Genomic DNA, 17904 nt, shown 5'->3' with positions numbered 1-17904 from the left:
TCTGTGTGCCTCAAATTTTATACTGTACATCGAATTTTCAAAAATGTTGCAAGCTGTAATATAGATTGTCTCTCATTTAGTTTTTATTTAGTTTAGAAGTATTTTGATGATGATATGTGAGCCCCTTTAAGTGGTCCTTCATATACCCACATTTTATAGTCTATTTTAAAATGATGAAAAAAAGCTATGTTTTGATTAATAGGATGTTCACAAGTGGTTTTATGTCCAATTGAGAATCCTATGAGAAAGATAACCAAGCTTCTTTAGGCAGAAAGCCATAACCACACAAATGCAGCAAAAAGATTGTATGTTGTAAAAATGACAGTATGTTATTACTTTTCAATATTTTTTGGCTATAGAATGTGAAGACGTTGTTTAATACAGATGGTGAATTTCATAGTATATGTCTAACTACTTAACTTTTTAACCTAACTCAATTTTAATGTTTTTCAGTTTAAAATTCCCAATTGTTCCCTATTTACTCAAACTTCCTGTTTTTGTTTTTTTATACTTCCTACAATGATTAGTTTGAATACTACTCTGAAATAAAGCATCATCAGGGTCGGCACTGCAGGCAGTTATTACAGCTATTTTCATAGGTTTTTAGTTTTATATACCACCGGAATGTAATACTATCCATGTTAAACTCTGTGAATGGCTAATTCAATCAATTCAACTTTTTTGAATTTTTTGGGGAGTTTTAAATAGCACCGTAATGTAACACTAACAACAATAAACTGTATAGATGACTAATTAAATCCAGAAAAAAATATTGAATCTTCTTTTTGGGAGTTTTAGATACCTCCGTAATGTAACACTAAAAACATTTAACTCTATGGATGACTAATTGAATCCAGAAAAAAAAGTGAACTTTTTTTAAGTTTTATAAAACATTGTAATGTAGAACATTTAACTCTATGGATAACTAATTGAATCCAGAAAACAAGTGAACTTTTGTATAACATTGTAATGTAGAACATTAAACTCTATGAATGAATAATTGAATCCAGAAAAAAATCTTGAATGTTTTTCTTGAAGTTTTTTATACCACTTTAATGTAAATCTAAGAATGTTAAAATGTATGGATGACAATATAGTAAATTTTTTCACCCCCAAACAAAAGAATGTGGTCACGTCCAGCATCTGTATATTTAGCAATGGACTGCAAAGCCCTAAGCCCTGCCTAGATGCTTTTTTCTCTCATTTTCCCTGCTACTGCAACTGTCTCTAGGCTAAATTCAGAATGTATCTGATACAAACAGCAAACCACAGGATTAGCTCTTAGAAGGACTGTTAGTATGATGGTTCAGCATCAGCACCAGTATCAACACTAGAGGACTCTGATTACTTAAACTGTGCACATAGACCTGGATAACTGCTATATCCCTCCAATCATAACTGTCCCTTAGCTGTGCAATGGCGTGAGTGAGCCAAGTGTGGCGGCGCCTGTTTTTTTATAACCTCTGATGAGGTAATGCGGTCAGCCAAACACAGTAATGCCACTACCAAGATGACTATGGCATTACCGTGACTGGCTGTTCATTGGCTGTGTAACAGGCAACAAACATGAGGGGTAGAGATTCAAGCTTTAAATCAGAATACCAGCCAATGCTTGTCGACATCCGATCTTATCCGAGCACCCAGATACTTGAGTGATTTCTGAGTATTACCAAGCACTTTGCTCATTCCTAGAGGTGATGTGATGAAATTGCAGAAACTTCTCCATCACCTTTACTGAAACCTGACATCATTGGAGAATGCCAAGGAAAGAAGCTATTTAGGTGAATGCAGCACTGTCCCCTGAAGATGCTTTGCTTCAGGGTGGAAAAGGAAAGAAGAAGTGAGAATGACTGCAGCCCCTGCCCATTGATCACTAATTTGAGAATACCCAGTTCATGCTGGGAGAGTCAAGCAAATCATCATAGAAAGTAAGAAAAAAAACAACAACACAGGAATAAGAACAGAGAACGAATAATAGGGAATTTTTAACTGAGGTACATTAGAAAAGTAGTTAGATTACTAAATTAGACATATTGTTTAAAATTCACTATTAGTTTCGGACAATCTCTTTAACACATGGCTACAGAGTTTTTGAACTAAAAAATGCAATGAAGGAAAACAAAAATTCCCCCCAAAAACACAAAACATGATTCTGTGGGTGAATCCAGCCTAAGACATTCTGGTTTCGTAAGACTTCATCATAACACACTTGTTCTCTAAGTACACTTTTATAGATTGATACAAATTCTATTAGCATTGAACAATTTATATCACTTACATTATTTTCTTACCGTATTTTAATTTTCACATTCATGTAATTTGTTTTCAAGGTGAAAACTGTGCAATCAATCATTTTGTGATTATGCAAATTACAAGTGACCTTGCATATTTATATGAACATGGAGAATCATGTATATTCAATATACATAATAATTAATTATTCATGCAGCTGATTTTTTTTTTCAGTCCTTTGACCAAGTAATGAATTGATACATGTGGTCTCAAACACTCATCTTCAAAATTCTGTAAGCTAAACCCATATGTCCTGAATACCAAATATTGTTTGACATACTGTGGGGAAAATAAGAATTTGATACCCTGTCGATTTTGCAAGCTTTCCCACCTACAAAGAATGGAGAGGTCTGTAATTTTTATCGTAGGTACACTTCAACTGTGAGAGACAGAATCTAAAAATAAAAGCCAGAAAATCACATTGTATGATTTTTAAATAATTAAATTGCATTTTATTGCATGAAGTAAGTATTTGATCATCTACCAACCAGCAAGAATTCTGTCTCTCACAGACCTGGTCGTTTTTCTTTAAGTGGCCCTCCTACTCTGCACTCATTATCTGTACTAATTGCACATGTTTGAACTCGTTACCTGTATAAAAGACACCTGTCCACAAGGTTGGTTTTGGGCAAAGTGGGGCACTGGGCAAAACTGTAAAGTTGGGTCCTAAATGCTCACATATTGCACAGAAACGTTTCAGATGTATTCATATGCTCTGAGTTGAGGCCATTAAAGGAGCATGATCGACGATATTGAACTCGTTCGACTCTTGTTTCCCGGCTTCTATACACCGACTGAAGAAGAATGATGGACACAGAATAATCACTAGTAGGCCAATCTTTCCCCATACAATATCATATTATCAGCAATATATCTGTCGTTTTCATCGGGTGAGGTGCTGCTGAGAACAATGATTTTTTTCTGGAATAAACAATCCCATCACTCGATGAATACGCAGCATTTTGCTTTTTTACTATAACGCAACCCATAGTCCTCCACATAGTATAATGCACCACATAGTCCTCCATATAGTATAATGTGCACCATAGTCCTCCATATAATATACTACACTTGCCATAGCCCTCCATATAGTATAATACATTCCCCATAGTCCTCCATCAACACCCCATAGCCCTGCATACAGTATAATGCACTCCTCATAGTCCTCTATATAGTATAATGCACTAGCCAGAGTCCTTTATACAGTATAATGCACAGCCCATAGTAATCAATATAGTATAATGCTCCAATAGTCTTCCATATTGTATATAATCATCTATATAGTAGAATGCACTCTCCATATTATAATGCACCGCATAGTCCTCCATATAGTATGATGCATTCCTCATAGTCCTCAAAACAGTATAATGTATTCCCCATAGTCCTCCATGCAGTGTAATGCACCCCAAGTAGTCCTCGATACAGAATAATGCAGCCCACATATAGCACTTACAGTATAATACACACCCTATAGTGTTTGGTAGAGTATAATGCATCCCTTGTATCATATAATGCAGCACTCATATCGTATAATGCATCTCCATACAGTATAATGCAGCCCAATATAGTATAATTCAGCCTTACAGAGTATAAAGCAGCCCCATAAAGTATAATGCAGCCCAATAGAGAATAATTCAGCCCCATACAGTATGATGCAACCCTATAGAGTACAATGCAGCCCTATAGAGTACAATGCAGCACCATATACTGTAGTACAAGGCAGCCACATATAGTACAATGCAGCCCCATAGAGTACAATTCAGCCCTATAGAGTACAATGCAGCCTCATATCGTACAGTGTAGCCCCCCTAGAGTATGATGGAGCCCCCTAGAGTACAATGCAGCCTTATAAAGTGCTATTGAGGCTCATAGAGTACAATGCAGCCCCATAGAGCATAATGAATCCCCATAGAGTATAATGCAGCCCCATAAAGTGTAATGCAGTCTCACAGAGTATAATGCAGCCTCATACAGTACAATGCCGCCCCATACAGTATAATTCTGCCCTGTAAAATATAATGCAGCCCAATAGAGTATAATGCTGCCTTATAGACTACAATGAAGCCCAATATAGTATAATGCAGCCTCATAGAGTACATTTCAGCCTCACATAGTAGAAAGAAACACACCAACACTGGACTATAGTAAACCAATCAATTATCAGTAACCATAATAATAATAATGATAATAATAAAATATATCACCAGTGTTAGTGAAGTTAGTGATTACACACTATTAAGGATAAAACCAACCAACCACTCAAAGGACCTCTTAACCATAAAGAGCCAGACAGGGTGTACTTATTAAATTATATTTTATTTTATTTATACAGGTGGTTACATTAAAACCATTTAAAATCAAAAAGAGTGCACGTATAGGAACAATTTACACAAAGTTGTAAAATGATAAGACCCAATTTATATATCAAATATGCATACCCCACATATTGTGGAATGATGATTTGAAAAGGATTGTAAAAAAGGTGCAAAAATTACATAAAAATAATTATAATACATAGAAAAAATTAGCAAAAAAAGTGCAATGTGCAATGTGCAAAATTGTCACACAGTGAATCATATACAGAAAAAATATTTTTTAAAAGGAAAAACACATAACCACATGTGCTTTTAAACAACAATTGTGTATATTCACAAAACTTCCATATATCCAGAATAAAGTGCAGAGTGCCTGTGCAATAAATTCATGCACAATATGTAAAGTAACCAGTGCCACCTTTTCATTAGACAATTATAACTCTTCACATGTACAGAGGTATGCCATAGACAGATCCTTTACCTATAAGGGTCACCACGTCCCTATCACACGCTCCCCGACACGCGTTTCGGAATCCTTCCTTCATCAGGGGGTGGCTACATAATGGACCTGAAAGGTTATTTATATGTGGAGACTTAATCACGCCAAACTGCTTATTGGCGCTGATTATGATAGCGGTGCTCCGGGTGTGGAGGTGGCGCATGCGCAGTCCGGAGGTCCCACAATCCCAAGCGCCGGACCACGTGACCGGAACACACAGGCCTCAGCCCGGCGTTACCAAGGTCACGAGGACGCAGCAGATCAGGACGCGGGACACGGAGCACGCATGCGCACCACCAGGAGCATCGCATCAAATGTAATAGGGCAGAAATTCCACCATCAATCCATTCTACTACATTATATCTCTCAATTGATAACAAAAATTAACATACATCGTACAAAAAAATATATATATATGGATACCAATACATTATATAATAAGGAAAAAATATAATATACAAAATTAATAAAAAATTAAATAAAAAATTATAATAAATAAAACAATTTCATATTATAAATTCATCAATAGACAATATAGAAGTGTATATATATATATATATATATATAATACATACATAGTAAAGAATAAAAAATAATAGATAAAGAATAAATAATAATAAATAATTATAAATAAATAGTAAAAATAAAAATAAAATTAAAGGTGAGATATAGAAAGTAATAAATAATATAAAAATAATAATAATAGTAATAAATAATAGATAATAATAATTAAATGATAATAATAAATATAAAAAAATAAAAAAATAAAAAAATAATAATAATAGTAGTAATAAATAATATATAATATATAATACATAACAAAATAAATAATAATTATTATGCACAGAAAATAAAAAAATAATAAATATTATATTTGTTTAGAAATTATTTGTGTGTTTATATATTATTATTTTTTTCCTTATTATATAATGTATTGGTATTCATATATATATATTTTTTTGTACGATGTATGTTAATTTTTGTTATCAATTGAGAGATATAATGTAGTATAATGGATTGATGGTGGAATTTCTGCCCTATTACATTTGATGCGATGCTCCTGGTGGTGCGCATGCGTGCTCCGTGTCCCGCGTCCTGATCTGCTGCGTCCTCGTGACCTTGGTAACGCCGGGCTGAGGCCTGTGTGTTCCGGTCACGTGGTCCGGCGCTTGGGATTGTGGGACCTCCGGACTGCGCATGCGCCACCTTCACACCCGGAGCACCGCTATCATAATCAGCGCCAATAAGCAGTTTGGCGTGATTAAGTCTCCACATATAAATAACCTTTCGGGTCCATTATGTAGCCACCCCCTGATGAAGGAAGGATTCTGAAACGCGTGTCGGGGAGCGTGTGATAGGGACGTGGTGACCCTTATAGGTAAAGGATCTGTCTATGGCATACCTCTGTACATGTGAAGAGTTGTAATTGTCTAATGAAAAGGTGGCACTGGTTACTTTACATATTGTGCATGAATTTATTGCACAGGCACTCTGCACTTTATTCTGGATATATGGAAGTTTTGTGAATATACACAATTGTTGTTTAAAAGCACATGTGGTTATGTGTTTTTCCTTTTAAAAAATATTTTTTCTGTATATGATTCACTGTGTGACAATTTTGCACATTGCACATTGCACTTTTTTTGCTAATTTTTTCTATGTATTATAATGATTTTTATGTAATTTTTGCACCTTTTTTACAATCCTTTTCAAATCATCATTCCACAATATGTGGGGTATGCATATTTGATATATAAATTGGGTCTTATCATTTTACAACTTTGTGTAAATTGTTCCTATACGTGCACTCTTTTTGATTTTAAATGGTTTTAATGTAACCACCTGTATAAATAAAATAAAATATAATTTAATAAGTACACCCTGTCTGGCTCTTTATGGTTAAGAGGTCCTTTGAGTGGTTGGTTGGTGTGTTTTAGCCTCACATAGTAAAATACAGACTCATAGAGTACAAAACAGCCCCACAGAGTATAATGAAGCCCCCATAGAGTGTAATGAAGCCCCTTAGAGTATAATACCGGCCCATAGAGTACAATCCAGCCCCACAGAGTACAATGCAGTCCCATATAGCATTATGTAGCCTCATAGTGTATAATTCAGCCCCATAGAGTGTCATGAAGCCCCATAGCATATAATACAGGCCCATAGAGTACAATCCAGCCACATAGAGTGTAATGTAATCTCATAGTCCTCCTGTATTATGGTCACCACAATGTAATCACAAAAACAAATACGATACTCACTTCTTCTTATTCGTCCGCTGCTTTGGTATCTGTAGTGCATCCCTTCAGCAGCGTGGCACGCAATGAAGTAATGTCATTGCACTCACTGCATCAGATGCAGAGCAGGAATGATGGGAGCATCAGATGACTCTCTCTATTCCATTGCTGCTTTCAACTGTGTAAGCATCTAAGATGCCAATACAGTTGAATATGCAATGAGGGGGTGGAGCCAGCTCTGGCACCAGTCCCTCCAGACTCACGCACCCCATAGCAGCATCGTGGTGTGCCGCTTTTAGCAGCATGCCACTGGCTAGGGGGCTCCTAGGGGAGTGGGATCCCTAGGCAAATTCCTAGTTTGTCCTAATGCTAGCCCTGCCTGTCCACAAACTCAATCAATCACACTCCCACCTCTCCACCATGGCCATAATGAAAGAGGTGCCTAAGGACACCAGGGACAAAATTGTAGATCTACAAAAGGCTGGGATGGACTACAGGATAATAGGCAAGCAGCTTTGTGAGAAGGCAACAGCTGTTGGCACAATTATTAGAAAATGGAACAAACATATGATGGATAATGAATCTTCCTCGGTCTGGGGCTCCATGAAATATCTTGCTTTGTTGGATAGGGATGATTCTGAGAAAGGACTGGAATCAGCCCAGAACTACAAGGGAGGACCTGGTGAATGACCTGAAGAGAGCTGGGACCATGGTTTCAAACATTACTGTTAGAAACACAGTACGCTGTGATGGATTAAAATCCTGGAGGGCACACAAGGTTCCCCTGCTCATGCCACCACATGTCCAGGCACATTTGAAGTTCACCAGTGACCATCAGGGTGATCCAGAGAATGCATTGGAGAATTTTATGGGGTCAGTTGAGACCAAAATAGAACTTTTTAGTATCAACTCCACTCACCTTGTTTGGAGGAAGAAGAAGAATGAGTACAAGGATGAGTACAACCCCAAGAACACCATCCCAACCATAAAGTATGGTGGAGAAAACATACTTTGGTGGTTCTTTACTGCAAAGGGGTCAGGACGACTGCATCATATTGAAAGGAGCATGTATGGGGTCATGTATCACAAGATTTTGGCCAACAACCTCCTTCACTCAGTAAGAACATTGAAGATGGGTCATGACTGGAACTTGAGCATGACAATGTCCCGAAACACACAGCCGGAGCAAGTAATGCTCCGTAAGAAGCATTTCAAGGTCCTGGAGTAGCCTAGCCAGTCTCCAGACCTGAACCCAATAGAAAATCTTTGGAAGGAGCTGAAACTCAATGTTTCCCAGCAACAGCTCCGAAACATGAAACATCAGAAGAAGATCTGTGTGGAGGAGTGGGCGAAAATCCCTGATACAGTGTGCGCAAGCCTGGTCAAGAATTACAGGAAACATTATAACATTGAAACATGGAAATATGACATTTTAGTGGTAAAAATGTATTTTTTGTATTAGCTGCAAATTTGTCAGGTACACAAGGGTCAATAGGTGAAACTAGACCCCACAGTTTATTGCGCAATTTCTCCCAAATGCGGTGCTGTCCCATATGTTATCAGAAATTATTGTTAGGCCATATGTCATGACTGAAGTGAAAGGAGCACTATTTGGCTTTTGGAGCACAGCTTTTGCTGGAATAGTTTGCGTGCGAAGGTGCCAGAACGGCATAAACCCCCCCAAAGCAACCCCATTGTAGAAATTTCACATCTCAATGAATTAATCTATGGCTTCAGAGACTATTTTGCAACTTCCATGCCAGGCTTTTTTTCTGTAGACTTGCAAATATGCCAGTTTACCCTTACATTGTGCTCCATACAGTCTAGAGTCCTCATATGTTGTAGCGCCCACATACATTGTGCCCAGCTTGTGCTTCTGGTGATTTGCACTCTGTAAATTCTACACAATAATGCCAAACAAGTGGCCGCTTACTGTGGCTTAGGTACACTGAGTGTCAGAAGGATGGTGGGCATTTGAGTTTGGGAGTGCAGAATTCACAGGATTCTTTTTGAAGGGACGGGAGTCATGTCACTTTTCCAGAATTTTGGTCCAGCAGTAATGTGGGATCTCCAATGATTCCACTCCCATATGACAGACCTGAGTGGGGGCTAGTTTTATGCAAGATAAATTAAGGTTTCTATTGGTAACATTTTGGAGTACATAATATTTTTTGATCACTTTCAGTATAAAGCCTGGATCACATTCTTGTGTTGGATGCTGAGCACTTACCTTTGGGCTTCCGTGTAAATCCCACAAAAATGCAATTCAGACAAAACCCCTCATGGAACCACCCACTATAATGAGGCAGATCGAGGCACTTTTAACTCCTTTCAGCGTCTGTTCTGGTTGTGTTAACATTTTAAGGTCAGTGGTTGCCCACACAAGTGCATTATAAAACGGCTAAAATGATGGACCACAGGATCATATACCAGTCCAAAAGTGACACCATATGCCTCAGAAGTGAATGGTTCTATCGGGGTTTTGTCTGAATCACGGTTTTGGGAAATTTACATGGAAACCTTGATGTAAGCACTCGGGATAAATGTGAGCCGAGTTTTGTTCCGATGTTTGCGAGGTACAATGAACAAATAGCAGTTCAAGAATAGTTCATATTTGTAATTTTGTGCAGTATAAGTGATAGGGTGGATTTATTCTTCTGATCGGTGAGTTTGCAGCAGTACCCTGATATATAAGGTTTTTTTTTTTTAGTTTTGCTGCTATCACACTGTTTTATGAACAGTAGTTTTTTTTCATTGCCATATTCTGAGACCTGTAACTTTTTTATTTTTTGGAAAACAGAGCTGCATGAAGGTTTATTTTTTGTGGGATGAGTTGCAGGTTTTTTTTGGTACCATTTTGGGGCACATAGTATTTTTTCATTGCTTTTATTCAGATTTTTCAAACACAGAATGAACAAAAAAAAACTCAGTTATTGTTTTTATTTTTTGCGCCATTCAACATGTGCTAAAAGTGTTAATACTGATTTGTTCTTCGGGTCGGTAAAATTACAGCGATGCCAGATTCATTTTTTTTTATGCGTTGCTATTTTTACACACTAAAACCAAGATTTTCAACCCCCTTGCAACGAATTAACTATCGCTGTTGCGATTGACAGCGGTAAGTAAGTGGTTAACCCACCCCAATCGGCTTCAAAACTGGACGGGACCAGTACAGCAGGGTGTCAGCGGTCATGTACAGCTGACACCCGACGGAATTGGCCCGCCAGGCGACACAATTGCCTTATCCCTCAGCGCTGTTAAAAACCTGCACTGAGAACCTTAGATCCTTAATGACTGCCATTAAAAGGCATATCTGCTGTTGTTAAAAGGTTAAAGAAGCGGAGTACTGTATTGTATATTGGATCTCATAAATCGAAATCTAATTTCAGTCATACTGATATTTGGTGGACAGGACAGGGTTTCACTTTTATACCTTGTAATATTAATTGTTTAGAATTGTTGATGTTTTATAGAATGTCAAGACAAAACAAATCTCCAGTGATGCAGTTCATTTTAATTGTAGCCTATAGCTGGTGTATGCATGTGTTTTAATTCTGTTTTCATTCATAAATAATAGCATATTTTTATATACCAGAAACATGATCGGAACATGCAATGCAATTTTAATGTAACTCATTATGCAACAGTAGTTTGCAAATTGCTGCCACTGCGATGTAAACAATATTGCATTTTTAACCACCTTCCTTGCCGTTCTCAATTTTTATTTTTGTACTTTTATCCTCTCCTTGCTATGAGTCCTAACTTTTTTAGTTTTCTGTAGATAGAAATGTTTGAAGACTTATTTTTGCAGGATGAGTTATAGTTTGAAATAAAACCAATAATTTTACCATAAAGTGTACAGGAAAATGGAAAAAAAAACTCCAACTTTTATGAAATGGTGGAAAAATTTCCACACCATTATTTTTGGGGATTGGTATTTAAGGCATTCATTGAGTGGTAAAAATTACCTGGCAATTTTCTTCAGATCAGCAAAATTACATCAATAGCAAACTTCTATGTTTTATTTTTTTTATTTTGAATTAACTGGATAAAAACATTCTGAAATTTGAAAACTCTACTATTTTTCTGGAATAGTTTTTTTTATTTTTCACATCGATGGAGTCATCTGAGAGCTTTTCTCCTATTGAGTTGAGAGCTATAGTTTTTGTACAAGGATTCGTACATCACACAAAAACCCATCAAAATGTTCCAGGCACAAAAAACTGATCAGATTAGCAAACACAAAAAGAAAATCCAGTATAACGTGCCAGTATAGAAATTTGCAAATTTTATTAACTCAATCAGAGTAAAACATTCATGTATAAAATACAAACTGTTATAGATAAAAAATTGATGAAGGGACGAAACGCTCGTTGGGGGCACTTGGAGAGACCACATCCAGCAGACCACCACCTATGCAAGTGCTCATTTATTTACTATACCCTATTTTTTATGCCTTGGTTGGACATGCACAGTACTGGGTAGCAGTGATTGTAGTGGCAATATAAAGGGATACTGCTAAGCACTGATCACATAGGTTGTAGGTCAGGCTCTTGTTGGTATAAACCCCAATTATGGTTTAGAAGTGACCTTGAATTTTTTATCTATAACAGTTTGTATTTTATACCTGAATGTTTTACTCTGATTGAGTTAATAAAATTTGCAAATTTCTATACTGGCATGTTATACTGTATTTTCTTTTTGTGTTTGCTAATCTGATCAGTTTTTTGTGTCTGGAACATTTTAATGGGTTTTTGTGTTATGTATGAATCCTTGTACAAAAACTATAGCTCTCAACTCAGTAAGAGAAAAGCTCTCAGATGACTCCATCGATGTGAAAAATAAAAAAAACCTATAATTTCCTGAAAAATAGTAGAGTTTTAATATTTCAGAATGTTTTTATCCAGTTAATTCAAAATAAAAAAATAAAACTTAGAACTTTGCTATTGATGTAATTTTGCTGATCTGGAGAAAATTGCCAGTTAATTTTTACCACTCAATGAATGCCTTCAAAACCAATCCCCAAAAATACTGGTGTGGAATTTTTTCCTCCATTTCATAAAAGTTGGATTTTGTGTTTGCTAAGGATTCATACATGTTTTAGTTGTGTGTTTTTAGGTAAAATTCTGTTTTTTTTTACTTTATCGCATGTATTATTTTGTTTGGATTAATTAATTTTTACATTTAAGATCTATTAGTTAAAATGTATCTGGGACAACCCGTTTAGGGATGGCATTATTTTGCAATTATGTAGCATTTTTTAATTGGAAATTATGATGGCATAGTTTTGTACATTGCAAGTATTAAAGGTGTGCACTTTACAAGACTTTTTTTTAGGCTATTGGTAATATGCTCTGTCTATAATGTTTTAATTTATTCTAAGAAAAATATTTTTGCCAATTGTTGTGAGCTAGAGAAGGCAGATTTTGCATTGTGTTTTCTCAGGCGACTTCCACAGCCCATGATCAAGCCCATCTTGCAAATATACTAACATAATTACTCAGAGTCAATTTAGTAACGTAACTAAGTAGTAAATTAATAGTCATGGCATTGGGAATACAAATGAATACAATTGAGAAAACTGAGACTTTGATGTACTAATATCATGTAAATTAGTAAAAAGTAGAATTCTTGGATAGAATATCAGAATGTTCTTTTCATGCCTAAGATTGTAGTGATTTTTCTTGTACAGTTCTTTAATCTCTTAAAATAAATGAAGAAAAAAGTACATTATCCAGTAGGAAATTCTCTCATATGTTCCCCCAGAATTGCATACATGTGTCTAGCATCCATACTCGCATGACCACTAGAGTTTGATTACTGTTTTTAACTCCTCCAGCCTGTTTTCACCTTCCTGACCAGGTCAAGTTTTACAATTTTGACCAGTGTCACTTTATTTGGTAATACCTCTGGAACGTTACAACCTGTCCCAATGATTCTGAGATAATTTATTCATATCGTTTTGCATTTATTTCTGAAAATATCTGAATTCTGGCAAAAATGTCACAATTTTCAAATTTTTGAATTTTTTGTGGCCTTAAACTAGTTAGTCATGCTGTATAAAATAATTAATACATACGCTTCCCATATGTCTACTTTACATCAAAATCATTTTTTAAATGTTATGAAGTTAGAAGGGTTAACACTTTTTCAGCAAGTTCTCATTTTTCCAACAAAATAATTTTTTAGGGATCCCATCATATTGGAAGTAACATTAAAAGGCCTATGTGACAGAAAATACCCAAAATTGACTCCATCTTAAAAACTGCACCCCTCAAAATGCTTAAAACCTCATTCAAGAAGCTTATTAACCCCTTAGGTACTGTACAGTATTTAAAGAAATGTGGAAGGAAAAAAATAACATTTTAATTTTTCCCACCACATTTTGCGTATTCACAACGGTAAAGAGAGAAAATGGACCAAACAATTTGTTATGCTGTGTCTCCTGAGTATGTTGATTCCCCGTATGTGGGGGAAAATTACTGTTTTGATGCACAGCAGAGCTTGGAAGGAAACAAGCGCCATTAGACTTTTGGAGTACAAAATTGGCTGGAATCAACAGTGGGCGACATATCGCGTTTCCGGAGCCTCTGATGTGCCTAAACAGTGAAAACACATTGAACTCACAGGTGATTCACAGAAGTTTATTAAGCTTATTAGGTTGAGCCGTGAAAATAAAAAAAATCACATTTTCCTCACAAAAATATTGTTTTAACCCCACATTCTTTATATTCACAAATGTAACAGGAGTAAATGGACCATACAATTTGTTGTGCAATCCCTTCTGAGTTTCCGATATGTGGTTGGAAACTACTTTTGAGGCACAGTGAAAATCTCAGAAGGGAAGAAGCGCCATATTGGAGTTCATATTTTGCTGGAATGATTTGTAAGTGCCATGTCACAATGGCAGAGCTCCTGAGGTGCCAGCACAGCAGAAACCTCCATAAGTGACCTCATTTTACAAATGACACCCTTCAATGAATTTATCTAGGGGTGCAGTTAACATATTGACACCACAGGTGTGATGGGTAGTGAAGAAAAAATGATTCCATTTTTATGAGCCAACAATGTCTAGCTCCCCTGGGAACGCCTTAAAGATTGTTGGAAAACTATTTCAAGTGAGTACCAGATGAAGCTACTTGACAGAATGCCAAAGGAGTGCAAAGCTGTCATCAGAAAAAAGGGGTACTTTGATGAATCTTAGGTTTAACACGTTATCATTTGTTCCACACATGTTTCTTTACTCCTTTCCATATGTGATCCTTTGTGGATTTGTTGCCTTCAGTCTGAATCTATTTCATTAAGAGCAAGAAAACCATTGCATGAACAGGTGTGTCCAAACTTTTGTCCAGTACTGTATATTTCTATAGTTGTATAAGAAAAAACTTACCCCATAGACCTCAGTCCACAGCCTCTCACTTAGCCAAATCAGTTCCCATTCTTTGCACTGATGACGGCCAATAACCCGAAACACCGTGTCTGCAAATTGAGATTCTGATTTGTCTTTTATCCTAAGTCATATTACAAGACTCGTTAAAGGGTCATTGTAACTTGTAGGATTGCTGCTTCCAACAGGTGGCAATATTGAGTCTAAGTCCTCTTCCTCTCTGAGGAGGCAATTTGCATATAAAGTTTCCCAGAGGAGCATTGCACCACAAAAAACCCTTCTTACCTAGGCATGCCAGAGCCGGTATGTCACTTTCAACAAGGAATATGTCATCCCCTGAGGAAGAAGTGTTATGGACTTCGAAACTCGTTGGGAATAAAAGGTTAAATTATCTACATGATCTGGATTTGATATTCCGTCTAGCAGCGCACATAAGTCCAAGAATTTTATTCCATAAGAGACTTTCAACATGGAGAAACGTTAGACTTCAACTGACTAAAAAAGGCCAAAATTTCTAAAATGCTGAAGACAACCTGTAGATAGCAAGGGTACTGTTTCTGGAAAAAAGACGTTTTTTGTATAACAAAGACAACGTATATACATTATTTTGCACAGATCTTTATGGTACCATTGAGCAGAATATTCTAGCTCTGTGGACAATATAATGGTATAATATATTGTTAGATTATATTATTTTTGCTACAGGTTAGCAATTTTCTGCTTTTTTACAGTGAGCACAATTCAATGAGTAAAAACGTGGAAAATGTGACAGAGTGCTACAGCTAAAGACGCCAATGTAATGTACAGCATGTGAAAAGTATAGCGTTAATAAGCTCTCCAACAGGCTTTCGGTGGAAAAAAATGAATCTAAATAGTGCAGGCTCTCAGCAATTGTAACCCTCTCATTTTCTGTAGGTATCATATAGGACTGTCCAGAAGGAGTGCACTCATGATCCTGCCATACGGCATGAATACGCCTTATCTGGACTGGCAGTCGCCTCCTTTCCATGTGATTCACAGTATTAAGGATTGAGTGATACATTGATTAAAAATAGGAAAAAGCTGAGTGAGTTGGGGCCCATCTTTAGCTGTAATTGCTTTGGAATGACAATCTGGCTGAATAGAAGAGATTTTGTGGCTCTGAATCAGCATAAGTATGGATAAGTAGATTTTAGAATTACTGATGGCAGGATTGCATTCATCTCAATGCTTAATAATATATTTTTTCAATGTCCTGTAATTTCAGTGGCGGACAAAGCACACAGGATGAGATTAGAGACAATACCACAGTGTTCACGAGGATCCTTGATCGTCTGCTAGATGGCTATGATAACCGCTTAAGGCCAGGACTAGGAGGTTGGTAATTATTATTAACTATGCAATTGTCTATAACCACATCACTCCCTGAATTCATAGCACAGAATGCTTAATATGTATGGATATTTACCGTATGCTCATCTGTATGCAAAAATCCTATGGACAGTTACTTTATGCCTGTACAATGGCATAGGGGTTTGATGAAAAATGGAAGATTTGCTGAAGACATTTCTATTCTTCTGAATAGGGTTTGAAAAACCTTATGTACAGAAAACTTCTATATAGAGCAGGGAAATGCTTTTTTTGAACCTAGAGTCACACATGCATTTTGATTCAGCTAATAAACCAAAAACCAAGATGCATGAAACACATAAGACGTATCCTAGGTTTAGATAGAAGAAAATAGGAAAAACATAGTTTTTGATAATTTAAAACTTCCCTGATGACGTAAATAAGTTGATGGGTCAATATCACTAATTTTATTGCACTACAGTTGACTAGGGAAATAAATTGTTAGTAGTGATGAGCGAGTACACTCTTTGATCACGTTTTCCCAAGCTTGCTCGGGTGTCCTTTGAGTATTTTGGCGTGCTCGGAGACTTAGCTTGTGTCGATGCTGCTGCGTGATTTGCGGCTGCAGGACAGGCTGAATAAATGTGAGGAATGCCTGTTTGTTAGGGAATCCCCACATGTATTCAGGCTGTCTAGCAGCCACAAGTCATGCAGCTGTTTCAAAACAAACTAAATCTCTGAGCACGCCAAAGTACTCGCAGGAAGCCCAAGCATGCTGGGGAAAACCCGAGCAACGAGTGTACTCGCTCATCGCTAGTTGTTAGCGTTTCACTGATGCATATGTATAGCCTAATAGCACAGAGATCTGCAACATACACACAGCTCTGCTACACACATGGGGATATGCAACATACACACAGCTCTGCTACACACATGGAGATCTGCAACATACACACAGCTCTGCTGCTCACATGGAGATCTGCAACATACACACAGCTCTGCTACTCACATGGAGATCTGCAACATACACACAGCTCTGCTACTCACATGGAGATCTGCAACATACACACAGCTCTGCTACGCACATGGAGATCTGCAACATACACACAGCTCTGCTACTCACATGGAGATCTGCAACATACACACAGCTCTGCTACTCACATGGAGATCTGCAACATACACACAGCTCTGCTACTCACATGGAGATCTGCAACATACACACAGCTCTGCTACACACACAACTTTGCTACATCAGCATACACACAACTCAGATACAGCAATAAACAGCTCAGCTACATTAATACACATGCAGATCAGCTACATCAACAGCCATGCAGCTCAGCTAACATCATCACACAGCTCAGATGCATAAACACATACGCAGCACACATTTTGAAGTTATTTCCAGTCATATGACATCAAGTCAGAACCTTTAGCATTCATTTAGCTTTAGAGATGCGCAAGACCTAATAGCTTTTCGGCTACACTGCACCAAGAAGAGTGATTATTTTCAAGCAGAAGGAGACAAATATGCACCCCTGCATCATTCTTTCAGTGGCCAAAAAGGACACTGTATCATTGATTAGAAGAAGCTGCTTCCGGATAATAAGATGTCTACATTTTTAGCAAGATTTTTTCCGCTAAAAGTTGTTAGTTATAGTAAAAAAATATGAAACAGTATATGTCCTTCAATTATAGTTGAGATATCTTTGTTGCATCTGAAACTTTCTTAACAGGCTGCTCACGCTGTCTGAGAAGCTTCTGGAAGTACTGTTTCCCATTGTGGAGACCACCAGCTAGTGCATGGAGTCTAAGAGGTTAGGCAGCTGTCATTGGAAAAAAGGA

At 37.0% G+C, this 17904-nt stretch overlaps 1 protein-coding gene across 1 annotated transcript in view; it reads left to right on the top strand.

Moving 5' to 3' along the window:
- The window catches only part of GABRA1 (gamma-aminobutyric acid type A receptor subunit alpha1), a 372903-nt gene that overhangs the window by 80834 nt on the left and 274165 nt on the right, over positions 1-17904 (top strand). Inside the window, exon 3 of the mRNA XM_073581008.1 lies at positions 15977-16086. Coding sequence (XP_073437109.1) covers positions 15977-16086 — 110 coding nt within the window. The remainder of the gene's footprint in view (positions 1-15976; positions 16087-17904) is intronic.

Source organism: Dendrobates tinctorius, unplaced genomic scaffold, assembly GCF_039654945.1.
Source record: "Dendrobates tinctorius isolate UK_male_01 unplaced genomic scaffold, ASM3965494v1 ptg000067l, whole genome shotgun sequence".
In the NCBI taxonomy this organism is placed as follows: domain Eukaryota; kingdom Metazoa; phylum Chordata; class Amphibia; order Anura; family Dendrobatidae; genus Dendrobates; species Dendrobates tinctorius.
Note: the sequence above shows the minus strand (reverse complement) of the source record. Positions and strands in the feature narration are given on the sequence as shown.